An 18,213-nucleotide genomic window follows, 5' to 3' on the forward strand; every position below is an offset into this window, starting at 1 on the left:
GGCACTGGAACAGGTTGCCCAGAGAAGCTGTGGAGGCTCCAAGCCTGGCAGTGTTCAAAGCCAGCCTGGATGGGGCCTTGAGCAACCTGATCTAGTAGGAGGTGTCCCTGCCCACGGCAGAGGGTTGGAACTAGCTGACCTCTAACATTCCTTCCAACCCAAACCAGCCTATGATTTATTTATTTAGAAGTGGTTGGGCTGAAAGAAATAAGATGAAAAAAATCAGCTGATGATATTGATGATTGAGGCAGTATCATTCCCACACATGGAGGTGGGTGCCAAGCCTGTGTTCTCTGCTCATGCTGCAGTCCACAGCAGTTGAGCTCAGTGGATTCTTAGGGTAATGAGGAGCTACCCTGGGGCTCAACAGACTTCACCACTGAAGGAGTGTGAAATGTGGGTGCTTAAACAACATGTCCAAGCCTCCTATGTGCCCAGGAAGAGACACAAACATGCAACCATTCCTCACTAACAATATTTCTATAGCACCACCCGTGGAAGGATCTCATGTTCCTTCATAAATATTAATTAAATCAACCCAACACCTCGGTTGCATAACAATTAAAACTGCCATTAACAGATGGAGGAACTAGGGCAGGGTTTCATTGCCCACACAGAGCATCTGCTGCAGATCTGGGAAGGGACTGACCCATCCACAGCCTGGGCTGAGGCATCAGATGCCTCGTGATGAGTTTCTGCCTCCAAAAGCTGCAGCCAGCTCATCAGGTCAGGGAGGAAATGCCTCCTGGAAAGGTTAATGTCAAACAGTGGCACCAGCAGAGAGGGAAACTCAGCAGTAGCATCTCCAAGGAAACAGCTTAGATAAGGAGGAGGGAGCAAGGAGCCAGAGCCAGGAGCTGGAACAGAAGCTAGGGGTGGCAGCTGCTCTGGTTTCCCCATTTCTACCTTTCTGCTGTGATTTCTCTCACTGAGGCAGACAGCTTGCTGCTGGGACTGTCAGAGCAATTGCTTTCGAAACAATTCATTTCTGGCACTCAAGCATGAAGGACCTCAGAGTCCTGACAGCTGCCCCAGGGGTCCACCTGCTTTCCTCCTGGGCAGTAGCAGACTCCAGCAGACATCCCCCAACACCCTTCACACCTCCCTCCTGGCTCTCCTCACTCTGGCTCTGGCTCATTTCATCCCCCACTAAAGGACAGCTATTTCAGGTAGGGGCTGCAGGAGTCCCTGAGGGACATCAGCTGGACACCTGCTTTTGCTTCCAACACCCAGACCCTACCTGATGGGACAGGTTCAGCACAGAGCGTCAAGCACCTGGGCGAGACACAGAGTCATTTGGGCTAGAGCAGGACCAGGAGACACAGGTCAGTGCTTTGCCTTAGCTAAAGTACAACAGTAGATCAAGAGACTTGGGCTTGCAGATTTGCAGCCATCTAAAAGAAGACTTCTGGGTACTAGGGCTGAGGGAGCTGGGGCTGTTCAGCCTGGAGAAGAGAAGGCTCCAGGGAGACCTTAGAGCTGCCTCCCAGTACCTGAAGAGGCTAAAGAGAGCTGGGGAGGGACTATTTGTAGTGACAGGACAAGGGGCAATGGTGCAAAACTAGAGCAGCACAGGTTTAGGTTGGACATCAGGAGGAAGTTCTGCACAGTGAGGGTGGGGAGAGACTGGAACAGGTTGCCCAGGGATGTGGTTGAGGCCCCATCCCTGGAAACATTCAAGATGAGACTTAATGTGTCCCTGGGCAGCCTGCTCTAGTTGGAGGTGTCCCTGCTGAGTGCAGGGGGTTGGACAAGATGAGCTTGGAGGCTCCCTTCCAACCTGATGCAATCTGTGAATCTGGCTCCCCTAAGCACAAGGTAAGGTTAGCTCATGGCTGGAAGGTCAATATTTCCAATGCCACATCCAATGCCTTCTTACCTCTTGGCATTCCCACCACAGCACCAATGTGAGACGAGCTGAGGAGCTGATAACAGGAGGTGATGTAGTTCTGGGCAGTAAAAACTATTCTTAAGCTCTTTCTCCAGCCAAGAGGTTTGACTTGGATGTGTTACTGTGCTGCCATCTTGTCCAACCCCCTGCAGTGAGCAGGACACCTCCAGCTGGATCATTTCCCATCTCCAAGTGGATCATTTCCCATGGCTTCTCATCAATGGCTCCTCCTCTCCAGAACTTTTTGTTGGAGTAGATTTTATTTTGCTTCCTTTGACCTTAGCTCACGGAGTGCAAGTCGAGTGCCCTCCATGCCAGTGTTGTGCTGACCCCTTAGGAACCACACAAACATCTCAGAGAGAAATCTCAGCGCTGAGGGCAGGAGAGCAAACAAGGCTGATATGGAGCCAAGATATGGAGTGAAGCACAGTGGGCACATGAACCAAGGGCAGAAGTGGGAGCAGAGCACATCTAAATCCTGAGCTAGCCACCCAAAGCTCCCCACTTCGTATTGCTTCTGAAGACATTAACACAGTTTCCCCCAACATGTTATCCATTTCCAGATGGCATCTACTTCAAAGCAGCCTTTCTGTGCTGGATATCCAGGGCTTACCCCACTGCCTAATCCTGCAGGCAGAGCAGACGTCTAGACAGCCGTGGTTAAGACTGAGCAAGGCACAAACCCATCAGCAGCTGCACAGGGATGGAAGGGACAGATGTGGGGGGTGTGAGGGGATGTGGCTGCTGCTTTGCTGCAGATCTCAGCAACACCACAGTGCTTCCCCCATGCTGCCAGCTGTGGGGCCAGAGCCTGTAAGACACTGCAGATATCTCAGAGGAGTGTCTCAGCCTCTGCAGAACTCCCATGGCCGGGCTTGGGGGAGCTGTCAGCAAGACCTGGTGTCAGGATGCTTTTCACACTGAGTGTGTGTGTGTGTGAGTGAGTGTGCCAGGCTTTTTCCAGTGGTGCCCAGTGACAGGACAAGGGCTAACAGGCACAAACTCTTTCAGGAGCCTTCCTCCCAAACCAGGGGTATCTGTAATTCCCAGGGCTACAAAGGACAGCTTGAGAGCCAAGAGCTGGGCTTCACCTCCGAGAGTATAGGACCCAAAAGAAAACCTACTAAGCATTCTGGCTGGGGATTTGGGTTTTTCCCCCTTTGCAATAGAGATAAATAAAAAGCATCTCCATTTCTGGAGACCTCTTTGGCAGTGGCAGGATATTCTGCCGGCTGAGGTATAAATCACCATGGCTCAGGGACGGAGCACAGGCAAGAGCACAAAGCAGGAGACCCAGCCAGGGCTTTGCTCAGCTGTGGCTCAAGTTTGCTGCATTTATGGCTGGCAGTTTTTAAAATGCCTGTCCTGAAGGCATCAGGACCAATGCAGCCAGTGAGTCATCCACCTGACGTAGACAGCTTGTAAATCTCACCCTGGTTACTAAAGCTTTCTGCAGCACTCTGGGGGTGCTTCACATTAAGATTATGTCAACAGGCATATGGGACAGACACCTGCAGCAGTGTGGGGCCAGTGCTGCTCTTCCCTTAATACCCAGTTGAAATCCCCCATTTAAAGAGCACAGAGTAACTCAGGCACAATCTAGGAGCACACAGAAACCTGGCACTAACCAACCCATCTCTGCATTTCAGAACACTGATTTCTCTTTGTTGCTCCAGCACGGACATGTTTAGGTAGAACAAACCAACTCAAGCCACAAATTCACAGATTCAGAGATTCACAGAATGCTTTGGGTTGGAAGGGGCCTTAAAGCTCACCCAGTTCCAACTGCCTGCTATGGGCAGGGACACCTCCCACCAGCCCAGGTTGCTCAGGGCCTCATCCAACCTGGCCTTAAACACCTCCAGGACATCCACAGCCTCCCTGGGCAACCTGTTCCATTGTCTCCCTACACTCACTGCAAGGATTTTCTTCCTCATCTCCAATCTAAATCTGCCCTCCTCAAGCTTCAATCCATTCCTTCTTGTCCTACCACAACACCAGGACTAAATGTCCTTCCAACACAGCAGGGACCAACCTGGGAAGTGTCTCCCCAGCTTCTTGAGTGGGTTGACAGAGCAGGACTTGAGCTGGCTGTGCTTGGGAACAGCCACACAACTGTACCTGTATTCTACCTATGGAAAAGAAGTGCCAGGACAGGCTTGACACTGCCCTGCAGGGAGCTCACAGGCATCATGGCATGTATGAAATTCTGACAGGAGCAGCAGCTGGCTGCTGTCAGGAAGGCACTGGCTTGATCCTTATAAAATCCTTAGCATTTCTTCTCTCCCTGGATGGGTGAGCAGCCTGCCAAGGTCATTCAAAGATGTGCTGAGGCTGAGGGCAGCGTGCCTCAGCCCCTCAGGGGTGGGGTGCTTAGCCCATCACCCTGTTCCTGCACAGGTAACAGCACCGGGCACCACCTGAGACCAAACCAGGGCCCTTCTCCAGTGCCCGAGTGGGCAGCAGCGTCACCACTTGCCAATGGCAGTGGGCTGCGAGGCAGCAGCAGTGCAAAGGGGAGTGAGTGGCTCGCAGGCGGGACTGCAAGCCTCCAGCCGTGCAGGGCTGAATATCAGCCGAGCCCCGAGGCAGTGGCGCCGCATCAAAGCAAACAGGGCTTGAGCTCACCTGGGCAAGGCGAGGTCCACCCGCAGCCGCCGAGCAAACATCGCAGGCAGGAGCTGCAGCCCCGAGGCGGGTCCCTCACACCACAGTAGTCCTTTTCCCCGGCAGGTCGGAGGGGTTTTCGTAGCCAGAGACGAGCCCCTTTGCCCAGCGGGTGCCAGGGGAGCCCTGCTGCATCACCACCAGCCGGATCGGGGGCTGGGTGTCTGCAGGGACCTCCGGAGCATATTCCTTGCTGGGATCCTTCCCCCTGCAGTCGTAGAGCACGCAAGAGATCAGGAAAACCAGGAGCAAAATGACATAGCTAGATACCAGAATGATGAGATTCAAGGTAACAGGGTCAATCTCCAGATAAAACTCCATTTGGTCCCATACTGGTGAGGGCAAAGCCGGGGAATGAAGTTTCATGGGCACGGGGGAGCGGCGCCCGCGGCTGCTGCCTGCAGACCTATTGGCTTTGCGGTAAAAATACTTTAATCCTCAGCTCTCCTGTGCCACTGGATTGCCCTGAACTGCATGATTAAAGCAGCTCAGTTTAATAACTTAAGCTCCTTCTTTTAATGCCACGTTGCCTGCAGTGGCAGAAGCTAAATTTGAATGCTACATTGGCAGGAACGCAGCCCCCGTGCTCCGGGACCGGCTCTTGTCTCCACGGGCAGGGATCCGAGGGGGTTTTCTCTGAGGGTGTTTTGCAGGACCTCCCTTCTACAGGTGGGTTTGGGCTGATGGGCTGCAGAAAACTGAGCCTTGGAATTAGCAAATGAATATGGGCATAAATTAGGGAGAAAAGCCTTTGCAAGGGAACCCTTCTCAAAATCTAGGGAGCCTCGTTCTCATTGTGGCCAAGGCCTTGCTGCCCTGTGCTAGGTTAGAGAAGAGCTTTTAGAGTGAACTAAGGACTTTTATTACCCAATTCCACATCAGCAGTGCTGGGACATGTCCCATCAGTTTGTCATGCACTGCCCAGCCTGGCCTTGCCCAGGCTCAGCTGTGGGATCCTGCTTCCCACAGGCTGCTCTGTCCCCTCCAACTCTCCCACATGCAAAGGCACAAAGGAAGCACTTCTGCAGCCTGGGCACCACCAATTTCTTCTCCTGTGTGGCCTCTCTGCTTGATGGGGGGAAAAAAAAAAGGTGAAGTTTTTCATGTGGCTGTGCCCTTCCTGGCTGCAGTGCCAGGCTGCCCAGCCCCAAAACCTGCATCCCCCAGATTTACATCTCTGAAGCTGATGAAGAGGGACACAGGTAGCTGCCATGCATTGCCCATGCAGTGCTTGTTTGCTTCCCCAGAAACCTGTGCTAAAGACTACCCCTCCTTCTCCAAATAGAGCTGTGCCAGGGCAGGGTACCAGGAAGGCAGATAGGAAGAGCAGGAGGTGATGCTGGTGAGCACCACAGATGCACAAAACTGTAGGGGTTGGAAGGGACCTCTGAAGATCATCCAGTCCAACCCCTTCCCAGGGCAGGAGCTACCTAGGGCAGGTCACTCAGGAACATATCCAGACTGCTCACTACTTCCACACAAGACTCCAAGATTTTGGTCAGCATGACAGCCCAGGAGGGGTTTAGGAGAGATTAGGCTGCCCCAGCTCTTAGCACCATGGAGCTGTGGCAAAGAGCATAGGAATCTGATCCAGCACAGCTCAAGCTGTCAGAAATATGTCATGAGGCCCTCCTGCTGCCAGCCCCTCCACACATGCCACTCTCAGCTGCAGCCCCCACCATCTGCCCTCATGGCCCTTCAGCAGAGAGCTTTGTGTCTGGGAAGTCTGCTCAAACAGCCAAAGAGGCCATCAGCAGCCTGGCCTGGATCAGCAGTGGTGTGGCTGGCAGGAGCAGGGCAGTGATTGTGCCCAGTACTGGGGGCCTGGGAAAAGCCCAAGCAAGTGGTGTGTGTGCTGCCCTTTCAGTGCCAATATCATGGCTGGTGGCCTGCAACAAGCCTTGGCTTGTGCAGGCTGGGTCTAGCAGAAGGAGGTGAGACTATGCCTGTGGGTCCCATTTTCCTCAAATGTCCAAAACTTCTCCCTGCTATCATTGCCTCATAGCCCAGCCCAGCTCTGCCAGGGGCTGCACCAGAGTGTGGTTGCACAAAATCTGATCTAGCCTCCAAAAGTGGATTAGCTGCACTCTGCTGCTTATTTATTGCATTATTCAGGGTTTGACAAAAAGCCTACCCCGAGGGCCAGAGCTCTCAGCTGGAGAGCTGAGGCCACCAGCTGCCACCAGTGCAGCTCCACACTAAGCTCTTCCCTCATTTCATACCTCACTTTCTGTCCAGTTCCATTTGTAGACAGCTCTGCACAGAAAGCACCTCTGCTTCTGCAGGCACCTGGTTCAGCTGAGGTGAGAGCTGAGGGAATAAAATGGACATAAGAACAAATGACACAGGTTTGTAAGTTGTCCTTGCAGCCCCTGGATGGTGAATTTCACAGCACCAAAGCTCAGAGGTTGTTAGAAACAGCAATGAACTCTGATTGGGGAAAAAAACCACCAAACCAAAACCAGATTCCCAAAAGCACTTCAGTCAGAGGAGGCTGGAACTGAGCTGTGCCACTGAAAATAAAGGCAAGGGACAGACAGGAGCCCAGCACCCAGGGGAGAACAGGGTGGCAGCAGCCTACACCCAAATCCAGGGTGTAACTTCGTGGGGCCTTGAGCAACCTGCTCGGGTTGGAGGTGTCCCTGCTCACTGCACAGGGAGATGGACAAGATGACCTCTGAGGGTCCCTTCCACCCGATGCATTCCGTGACTCAGAGAGAGTCGTGCAGGGGGACGTGGGGACTGTGCCGTCCCACCCGCCTCTTGCGGCGGAGGTTCCGCAGGAGGATCACCGCAGCTGAATTCGCACAGGCTCGGCCACACGTAGGAGCTGTTGCTTTCCTTATGGATGCATCCCAAATCCCAGCGAGCTGCCGCAGCGTCACTGCCCAGGAGGTGGCATCGGAAGCTCACGGGCATTGCCCAGGCTCCACACCAGTCCCTCGGTACAGCCCCGCTCGCTGGGAAGCAGCGCTCCGCTTCAGAAAGCTCTTGGGCAATGCTGTCGCTCCTGGGGCAGCACCTGGAGGAGGAGAAGTTTCCACTGGTGGTGTTCGGAGGCATCCGAGTGCGGTGGTGAAACCTTTGCCTGCTGTAGAGATGCTTTGTTCCCCATCTCAGTGCTACAGCATTAGAAACCTGCTCTTAAAGTGCTGCTCTTGAGAGAGGGATAGAGATTCATAGAATCACAGCACAGCAGGGGTGGGAGATGACCACAGTGGGTAGGTGGGTTTGGAATCTCTCCAGAGAAGAGGACTCCACAGTGAGAAGCCACAGCTGAAGCCTCTGCAAAACCAGTGGTCTCCAGCTCTGGCACTTGCTGTGTTGAATGAAGAGGATGGAGAGGAGTTGGGTGATGAGAAGAGAAACACAACTTGGCAAAATCGGCCTGAGAAGCCCTTGCAGAGATCTCTGCTTGATTCAGGTGGGGTGCAACCAGAGAGAGAAAACCTTGAGGTTCCCTCAAGCAGCTTTTCTTGTTTGCTTTGATTTTTCAGGCTCCTTATAGAATAACAGAATTGTTTGAGCTGGAAAAGCCCTCTGAAACCATCCAGCCCAACATCAACCCAGCCACCATGGCCACCAAACCATGACCCCAAGTGCCATGGCCCCAGATTTCTTGAACACTTCCAGGGATGGGGACTCCACCACCTCCCTGGGCAGCTGGTACCAATCCCTGACCACCCTTGCAGTGAAGAAACTTTTCCTGATCTCCAACCTAACCTTCCCCTGGTGCAATTTCAGGCCATATCCCCACCAGGCTCCTCTGCAAGGATCTCTGCAAGTCTGGGTCACACTGTGTGTGAAGACACCAAGTGAAGTGAACTCAGAATTTTACCTTGCCTCTTGGAAAAGAGGCCACTTGAACAGACACCTGGTGACCAAACCAGCTCTTCGCCACTGTTCTTCCCAGCTCTCTTTTGCATTGTTCACAGAAACAATGAAGTGATGGAGGAGGACTGAGGGGGTTGAACTGACATGAAAAACAAAACAAACAAACAAACAAGCAAGCAAAAATCAGAGAGCCTCAAGTGCCAAGCTCCTCAGTGCTCTTTGTAGAGCCCAAATGAATGGAAAAATAAATCATGCTCAGACATCAACAGGAAATTGAAAAGTTACAGCAAAGGGAGGACAGAAACGTGGACGTCAATCATTTGGCTGGAGATGCTGTGGGACAAACAGATTTTTATCACATACAGCTCCCAACCCAAACCATTATGTCCCAGACTTCTTTTCTCACAAGCACACAGAGGATGCTTCTGCCAACAAGCCTCTGGGAACAAACACAAGAAGTAGAGACAAGAGTGGCTTTGCTCTCCCTGATTTCAAGCTGACAAAGGCTTTGAAGCCTCGGTTTAATGCAGCAAGCCAGAAAAGCCTCACCCCTAAGCCTCAGTCATAGCTACAGGGCTTCTTCCTAGGCTTGCCTCAGTGTTTTGCTGAGCACAGATGGGCTCCTTCAGCTCCTCCTGGATGGGGACAGTTTTTTAGCAGGGCCTCTTCAGAGAACCACAGAATATATCTGTCTGGAAGAGACCTCCAAGATGACCCAGTCCAACCTTCAGCCCAGCACTGAAGGGTCAATGCTAAACCATGTCCCTAGGTACCAGGTTCACACAGCATTTAAACCTCTCCAGGGATGGTGACTCCAGCACTGCCCTGGGCAGACCATTCCAGCATTTGAGAAACTTTCCAGTGAAGGAATCTTTCCCAACATCCAGCCTGAACCTCCTCTGGTGCAGCCTGGAACCATTTCCTCTGCTCCTGTTGCTTGCCACCAAAGAGAAGAGGCTGCCCCCTCCTCATTCTAACCTCCTGTAGAGAGCAATGAGGTCTCCTCTCAGTCTCCTCTTCTCCAGCCTGAACACCCCCAGCTCCCTTAGCCACTTCTCCTAGGACATGTCCTGTGGTGACAGGACGGGGGTGGTGGCTTGGAACTACAAGAGGGAGATTTAGACTAGAGAGAAGGAAGGCACTTTTTACACTGAGCATGGTGAGACACCAGCCCAGGTTGCTGCATCCATGGAACCATTCCTGGTCAGGTTGTCTGGGGCTCTGAGCATCCTGCTCTAGTTGAAGATGTTCAAAAAATGTGTGGCCATGGCACTTCAGGCCATGTTTTAATGGCCATGGTGGTCTTAGGTTGGACTTGATGATTTTAAAGGTCTCTTCCAACCAAAACAATTCTATGATTCTCTGTTGAAGATGCTGACTGCAGGGGGCTTGGACTAGATGGTTCCTTCCAACCTAAAGCATTCTGTGATTCTAAGGTTCCATGAACCGTGCTGTTGCCCCTCAGTTCAAACCCAGTCAGGGTTGTCACAGCTTCACAGACTGCACTGGGTTGGAAGGGACTCCCAAAGCTCATCTTGTCCACCCCTGCTACAGCCAGTAAGGACACCTCCAGCTAGATCCCCTCTCTCTCCCCTCCCTCACAGCAGCCCTTACCTCTTTTGCCTTGCCCACAGGGAAAGGTTAGATGTGACCTCAGCCTGTCCCTGCACCCTGAGCTCTCTCTGCCCTCCCCACATCTCGTGGCTGACGCACAATGTCCAGCCTGGGGACGTGGTCCCTGGTCACAGGAACCTGGCTGCTGCCAGCTACCCACAGGCACAGATAAGAGGCCCTGAAGGACAAAGCCTTGGCCTTCCTTTAGAGATGTGAGATATGGGGATGCAAACAACCATCAATCATGGGGTGTGGGCTGGGCGGTGCCCTGCTCCCCTGCCTCGCCCACTCCCACCCTGTTTACCACCAGGCTTTGCTTCTCTCTCCCTCTGCCCCTTCCATACCCACTTGCTCATTCTGGGGCTCCCCATTCTGCAGCAGGGACCTTTGTTGAGAGTCCTTCATCCCTGGGGAACCGCATCCCCATGCTGTCAGGAGGTTTGGGTCTCTGACCTCCTCCTTCCAGCCTTGCTCCTGGCACCTGGGGCCTCGCTCTTGTCCAGAGCCTTCAGTCACACTGCAGCCAGTCCTGCCACGCTCCTGGGGTTTCTTTCTTGGCACCAGGCATGGTTTTCTCCTGCACAGGCAGCCCTAATCACTTCTGCATTGTTCTCTCCCAGCTGCTATCTTATCACTGCTGCATTGTTCCTCTGGGGCTTCCTCTGCCACTCCTGTCTGTCTCCTGGCTCTTTGTGTATCACTGGAGGCTTAGCTTCAGTCAAGGTTGGGTAGCAGGCACAACTTCTTCACTACAAGAGTGGTCAGAGATTGGAACAGGCTGCCCAGGGAAGTGGTGGAGTCCTCATCCCTGAAGGTGTTCCAGAAACCTGTGGCCATGGTTTGATGGCCATGGTGGTGTTGGGTTGGACTGGATGGTCTTAAGAGGTCTTTTCCAACCCAAACAATTCTGTTTTGATGTTGTTCATCAATCCTTCTGCTGCTAGCTCACACCATTCTGCTTTCACCCTGATCCTTTCAGAGCAAACTCAGCTGAACTCCAGTCAGAGGGACCAAAGAGCCCTGAGCTGAAGAGGCAGTCAGGGTGGTGGGAAGGTGACCATGAAAACATTCACAAGGACAACATGAAATGAGGACTTGTTTGCCCTGAGCTGAGCCCAGCTGACTGCAGCTCCCAAGGTGCTCTGCAGACCCATTTGTGTGAACTTCTGCCAAGATACAGCTCTGTTGTGAAATCTGCTGCTGCTGGGAGCTGCACAGGACCTGCTGAAAACCCAGTTAGGAACCACAGACCTGGCCAGGCTCTGCACTGGTGTTCCAGGCTGCCTTTCCAACCAAAATGGCAATATTAATACTTTGCTGGTGTGGCAGGAGACAAGTGCCACAGCTGAGAACCATTCTGGTCTGGAACTGGTGCTAGGGAGAAGAGGTCAACCCCAACCTCACTCCAACCTCCTCCCAGGTAGCTATAGAGAGCAATGAGGTCTCTCCTCAGCCTCCTTTTCTCAGGCTGAACACCCCTAGTTCTCTCAGCTGCCCCTTCTCCAGCTTTGCCGCCCTTCTCTGGACCTGCTCCAGCCTCTCACTGTCCTTCCAGGGGTGACTGGCCCAAAACTAAACATGGAGGCTCCATCTGTCTGAGCCTCCTGATAGCAGAAAGTCCAAACTTGTCCTGGTTTGGGCAGTACATCCATGAAGTGAGCACAAATGAGAGCTGTCTCCATCCTTATCCTGACAGATCAGCTAATTAGAGTGCAAAATAATATTGTGAGGCTTGGAAAAGCCTTCTGCCTCTGAAAGATTGTTCATATTTTATTTATTTGCATTTTGCTCAGCGCTGAGCTACACAAACCAGATGGAATATCCAGTTTCAAACACTTGGCTCTGCTCTGGAGCACTTCAGATGATTGTCCTGATTCAAAGGAGGAAGATTAGTTCGTGTTGAACACTGTAAAGCTTTTTAAACAGCCCTCTGGCTGACCCAGCCTGGATCCTGACCCCAAGAGCTTCACATCCCTGGGTTGGAAAACAAGGTTTGGGCTTTGTCTCCTCAAACTGCTGCTCAAGCTCCGCAGCTGTGGTGAGGAGAGAGGAACTGCCCATCCACACCCTGACTCTGCTCCAAGGAGAGGACACGGAGATCTAGAACAACCCACACTGGTGGGTTAGCCCAACCCCAGCCACACGGTCCTGAACCACAAGGCAGCGCACAAGAAGCCACAGAGCAGACATGGATGCTCCTTCAGTGCCTGGGGGATGGCTCCTGTAGGATTGTGTGAGCCTGGAGGTGTGAGGATTTAAAAGTCAGATCCACATGGAAGAAGCATGGAGGATGCATCACAGGTACAGCAATTTGCTTTAGGGCTTTCCATACCCTCCCCAACCCCCATGCCCTGCACTTCCTAGGCCCTCTCTGCTGTGTGTTTTTCAGACCCAAGGCTGAAGTCTCCTAAGAAGCCACCAATGCTCAGTGGCCATCCCCCAGTGCTTGTCCTTCAGTTTCCCAAAGGCCAGAGTGTGAAAGCAGCAGCACAGGGCTTCAGGAGAAGTCTTGGGATGAACAGGAGGTAACTGAGTTGCCTGACCTTGCAAAGAAGGTTTCTGTGCTCAGAGGTGTGTCAGGTTTCATCAGACTCAGCACAACTCTGGGGCTCCATCTGGACCACCCAGCTGCATGGCAAGAAATCCTTTTTTCTCATGCTTTCAGCCATGACTTTGCTGAACCTCTGCTTGCACAGCCTTGGTGTTTTCCCAGCTGCTTTGTGTGCCTGAGATCAGGTCACTGGAAGCAAAGGGCTCGTTCAGAACTTAAACAAAAGCTCTTTCAAGTTTAAGAAGAACCAAAAAGAAACAAACCTACCTGCAGGGAGCCTTCTTCTCCAAGGAACAAGGGCTTGCTGTGGAGGTTTTCCTGCAAGAAAGGCAAAGGTGAAGAACTGGCCCAGGACCACCACTGCCAAGCTGTGTGCAGGGGTTGAGATCTGAACTTCTTTGAGGTAGGAAAATGCTTCAGCAGCAGAAATATTGACCTAGGATTTAAGAATATAGATCAGGCCCTTGCTCTGTGGGAAACCAGAGGCTGACCCTTCTTGTGCTCTCCTAAATGCATCCCACCCCTGACAGCTGTGGAGCTCTCACAGGTGTTTTGGGGCACACCAAAGGGAACTGCTCAGGTTTTACTCTTTGGAACCGAGGTGCATAAGCTGTGCCTGGGAGCAGCCAGCCAACAGAAGGCACCCAGCCAGTGATGGAACCTGCTCTGCCCTGCTCAAAGGGGCTTGGAAGGCAGATGTCTGCCCCAGCTTTTCCCAGCCCTCTTGTCCTGCCCACTGCTCCTACAAGAGGACCTGCAGGACATGGTCCAAAAGAGGACAAGCCATATGACACTACCCCAAAGGCAGAGCCTGGGTCTACAGAGGTGCCAGCATTAAGTTCCACCTGTCCTTCAAGATCTACTACCTAACCATCCATCCACCCATTCATCCATCCCCCCACCCATCCCTCCCTCCCTCCATCCATCCCCTCCATCCCTCCCTTGATCCTTCCCCCCATCCCCTGATACTTTATGTCCATGCAGATGCTGTCTTGATTTTTAAACAACAGCAAAAGCAGAAATTAGTTTCCCATGGAAGTTATTTTTTATTACACTCCTAAGTCTAATTTTACTTCTTCCCAGTGTACTTTGGACCACAGCCAAGCTGTGCACGTGTGGTAGGAAGCTGCTTTCACACAACTCCCTGCAAAATGGTACAGCTAAGAGCAGCTCCACAAGCTCCTGTAGCATCCAAGACCATGAGGAGGAGAATCACAGAATGGGTTGGATTAGAAGGGACCTTAAATCTCACTCAGTTCCAACCCCCTGCCATGGGACACTTCCCACCAGCCCAGGTTGCTCAAGGCTTCATCCAGCCTGGTCTTGAGCACCTCCAGGGAGGAGGCATCCACAGCCTCCATGGGCAACTTGTGCCAGTGTCCTTCAAACCTCACTGTCAAGAATTTCTTCCTCATCTCCAGCCTCAGTCTGACCTCTTCCAACTTCAATCCATTCCCTCTCATCCTATCATTACAAGTTAAAAAGTCCCTCCCCAGCTTTCTTGCAGGCCCCTTTGAGAAGGCAGCAGGAGAAGCTTGGCTGGTGAGGAGATGGCAGGGGCCAGGCAAGAGGCTGGTGTTACAGTCACAGGGTGGAAAAGCAGCACATAGAGAGGGTGGGGGTGGGGGGGTTGGAGAGCAAGCTCCTTTGATAGCCTTAATGTCACAATCAGGAGAAGCTTCCTGGCCTCATATTTTCCATATAAACACTCCCCACTGGCAGGAGTTAATGCTTCCCTGACTGCAGCACAGAAGGCCTCCATCAGCTCCATTGACGTCACAGCTGGAGGATTTTAATGCAATGTGCTGTGCTTCCCCCAGTTATGTGTTTGACCCTAACCTCCACCAGATGTTCAGCCCAGGCACCCTCGCAGACACTGCAGCACTGTTTGGGAGGCTCTGGGAAACCTGAAATGCTGGAGTGGAAATCAACCCCTCTGGCACCAACTCCTTTGTCTGAGCTGCTCCCTGCCATGGGCGAGGGGCTGCACCGAGGGCTTTGCTCTGCTCAGGTGGGGAAAATGGGGAGAGAAAAGGGCCTAAAGGTTGATATTGTGCTCTGCCTGCCTGTGTGTGGGGGGTAAAGGACAGCCCTGCCACTGAATGGGGCTGAAGTCACAGCTCTCTCCTGTGCTAACCCACAAGCAATAACCCTGAGACAGGCGAGGAAAGGTGAGCTGTGTCAGAAGGAGCACAAAAGGAGCTGGAAACCCTGAATTGGTGTTTGGCTCTTTAGGCAAACTGGTTCTGCCTCTCAGCCCTATTTCTGAGCCAGAAAATGTCCCTTAGCTCAGTTACATCCTGGGTTTATCAGGGGCAGGACGGGGAGAAGCTGCATGTCTGGGATGAAGAGGACTCACCTGTGTCCCCCAGGACAGCCCAAGCTCCCCCTGAGGTGTGAGCAAGCTGATATCTGTACCAAACTGGTATTTGTACCCAACTGATATCTGCACCCACCTGGCACCTGTACCACAGTCCCACCACCCCCATGCTGCTCCAGAGGCAAACATGCTCAGTGCTGGGACTCTCACAGCAGCTACTCCTCCAAAGCAGAGTGTCACTGAGCTCTGCAGGAGGTGACAGCAGCTGGAAATTAGTCACAATCAGGAAGAATCACATCATCAAAACCTTTCTGGCATTTGATGCTGGCTTAGAAAGCCTCCTGATTGTTCTTCCTGCAGAGAAGATAAAAATGATGGAGCAAGAGAGGGTTAAAAGGAGATCTGTGTTCCCAAACCTCAGCTCTGGGTTTCAGTCATTTCATTTTAGATAAATTGGAAGCTGGACCCAAGCCACCCTTTAGTTCTGGGTTTGGATTAGCAAACTGAAAGTCACTGGTGGGGTTTTGCAAAACCAAACCCATATCCTCCTTGGCCTACTCCTAGCTGTGACTGAGCTAAGCCCTGAGCAAAAAGAAGTGAATCACTCCTTAGAAGAGAGACTCCAAAAATGCTGAACTCAACAACCACAAGCTGGGGGAAGGAGCATGTGAAGCCTCTGTGAGGCATTTGTTCCATTTAACCCAGGAAAGGCCAAACTGGCAGCAGCAACAGATCCCACAGCACAAACATTTGGAAATGTTAAAAGCTAAGAACTGGATGGGTTTGGGTTCAGCAGCTCCACGCACACATATAAAACCCATGGATCTGTGGCCAAACCATTTGCATTTGTCCCCAAGCAGATGACAGTGGCTGCTCAGGTTTCACTTTTCCATTGATCCTTTGGTTTGAACCAAAGTGGGGCTGAGGCTCTCCTGGGTTAAAAGCAGCACTTTTGGAGCAGGAGAAGCACAGCCCTCACTGTAACCCAAACCAACAGCCACGTTCAGGCGAGCCTAGAGGGCTGATGAGGTGCTGGAAAGTCAGGGATGCTTCTTAGCCCCATCTAATTCCAAAGGAGTTCTCCCTCCTGCTCAGTGTGACCAGGCAAGCCCCACCCCTGCCCCTGTGCTATGGGGCAGAGCCCAGGGACAGGAGCACTCAGGTGGGTGCCTGTGCTGTGTGTTGGTGCAGAAGCCCAAAGCTGTGGGTTGCTTTCCTTGTGCCAGAGAAGATGCTTTGGGACAGCTGCCCAGGGAGGTGGTACAGTCCCCATCCCTGAAGGTGTTCAAGAAACATGTGGCCATGGCACTTGGGGCCATGGTTTAGTGGCCATGGTGGTGTTGGCTGAATGGCAGACTCCATGATCTCAGAGGTGTCTTTCAGCTGGATCTATTCTATGATTCAATGCAGCAGTTCCCCCAGGAGCCATGGGTGAGGGTTTGGGTGAACCACAGAATCCCAGCATGGAAGGGACCTCCTGGAGATCATTGAGTCCAACCCCCCTGCCAAAGCAGGATCACCTAGGGGATGGTGAGGGCTGTGCCCCACCACAGCAGTGCCACTGCAGCACTGCCCAACAACCCCAGCCTGGGGTTTTCTTTGCAGAAGCTGCAGAAAGAAGCAGGAATTGCAGAGGAGCTCAGAGCAGCTGCAGCAAGCAGCCTGCAGGTCCACAGCAAGCAGCCTGCAGGTCCACAGCAAGCAGCCTGCAGGTCCACAGCAAGCAGCCTGCAGGTCCACAGCAAGCAGCCTGCAGGTCCACAGCAAGCAGCCTGCAGGTCCACAGCAAGCAGCCTGCAGGTCCACAGCAAGCAGCCTGCAGGTCCACAGCAAGCAGCCTGCAGGTCCACAGCAAGCAGCCTGCAGGTCCACAGCCGAGGTGCTCAGGGCTTGCTGCAGGCTGTGCACAGCATCCCAGACCTGCAGGTCTGCTGCAGCGATGCTCCCACCCCGAATCCTGCCTCCTGAGCACCAGCACATTAACACCACCGCACTTTATGAGCAGGAAATCCAACCATTAAGACTGCAATGCGATCAGAGCAGCAGGTAGGTGTCTGCTGGCCCCGCGGTGGGTCCAGAGGGGCTCCTCTGAGCCCCCAGATTCACAGGGAAGGCAACGCGAGCAGCAACAGCCAAGTGTTGCACCAGCGGCAAGGGGAGGGACTGAAGCAGAGCAGGAAATCATGACATCTCCATTGGGATCAGGGCTGCAGACTCAACCAGGCTGCCTTCCCTGCCAGAATTTACACATCCTCACATCCCCACATGTTGGGAGTGATTTTTACAGCCAGCCGGCAGACAGCCACACAGCCCACACCAGCTCTGCCTCGGTCCCCTGCCGTGTGCCTGCCTCTCTGGCAAGGAGAAGGCAGAGGGCTGTTTTTCTGCTGTCCCTTAAGCCCATTTGGGTTTATTTTCCTCGCTGGCAGTAAATTGTTTTGTTTCTCTTTCCTCACCAAACCTTTTCTTTATATTGTGGGCTCTTTGTTCCCTATTTGTTGCGACAGGAGAGACTGACAAAGGGCTCTCTCTGGGCTTGCCAGCTCACACACCACAGCTGACACAGGCTGCACAGCTTCTTTAGGGGCACTTCTTAAGGGTCCACTTTCAGCTCCTGATCCCAGCCCCGAGGAACAGAGGCACACTGGAATCCTAGAATGGTTTGGGTTGGAAGGTACCTGAAAGTTCCAACCCCTCCTGCCATGGGCAGGGACAAGAAAGAGTTGGGGAAAGAGAGAAAGGGTGGGTGGAGAGCATGGGTAGAAGCCAGGGTGCAGTTAGGGTTAAAGCAGGATGCTCTCAGGGGTTTCAGGATGATAAAGGCTACTTTGGGGCCAGGCTGCAACCAAGGCGCCACTCGCTCCACCGTGGAGGTGACAACAGCAGCAAGTTTGGTGGCTCTGAACTGAGCCCCGTGAATCAGGCTGGAGAGGAAGGGAGAAACAGGATTTGAAGGTGGCTTCTGTTTTGGAGGTGCTGAAGCCACAGCTGATTTCAGGCCAGGGAAGAAGGATCTGACGTGTTCCCTGGTTGCCTTGGCTCCTGCTCATAAAGGCACTTAAGAATCTGTCCAGCTTCAAGTATGCGCTTAAGTGCTTTGCTCCATTAGCCAATTAGCACATGGACTTGCCTGCAGTCTTTGCAAGCTGAAAGCACCGGGAGGTTGATGATGCTTTTGATGGCCCCTGGAACAGAGCACAGGTACCAAGCTGCCCTCCTGGATCACAGCTCTGCAGCTTGGGGCAGCCCTGCCCCGAGAAGCTGCTGCCTGGGAAAGAGCTGAGCCTGGCCACTTGTCTCTGACCATCTCCAAGCTCTGCTGAGGCCATTTTTGTG

The 18,213-nt window shown here is 52.9% G+C and overlaps 2 protein-coding genes across 2 annotated transcripts in view; both read right to left on the bottom strand.

The window, feature by feature from the left end:
- Window positions 1–4,602, bottom strand: part of MMD (monocyte to macrophage differentiation associated) — a 42,303-nt gene extending 37,701 nt beyond the window's left edge. Inside the window, exon 1 of the mRNA XM_068151017.1 lies at window positions 4,520–4,602. Coding sequence (XP_068007118.1) covers window positions 4,520–4,560 — 41 coding nt within the window. The 5' untranslated portion in view covers window positions 4,561–4,602. The remainder of the gene's footprint in view (window positions 1–4,519) is intronic.
- SMIM36 (small integral membrane protein 36) lies at window positions 4,595–4,953 on the bottom strand. Its single transcript, XM_068151019.1, has one exon. The coding sequence runs from the start codon at window positions 4,922–4,924 to the stop codon at window positions 4,595–4,597; it is 330 nt and encodes a 109-aa protein (XP_068007120.1). The 5' UTR covers window positions 4,925–4,953.
- Between the last annotated feature and the right edge of the window lie 13,260 nt (window positions 4,954–18,213).

This window comes from Melanerpes formicivorus, unplaced genomic scaffold (assembly GCF_026170545.1).
Source record: "Melanerpes formicivorus ecotype bairdi unplaced genomic scaffold, bMelFor1.0.p_v2 SCAF_21, whole genome shotgun sequence".
NCBI classification, from domain to species: Eukaryota; Metazoa; Chordata; class Aves; order Piciformes; family Picidae; genus Melanerpes; species Melanerpes formicivorus.

Coding starts and splice junctions, on each gene's coding strand:
- SMIM36 (XM_068151019.1), bottom strand. CDS start 4,924: ATGAAACTTCATTCCCCGGCTTTGCCCTCACCAGTATGGGACCAAATG.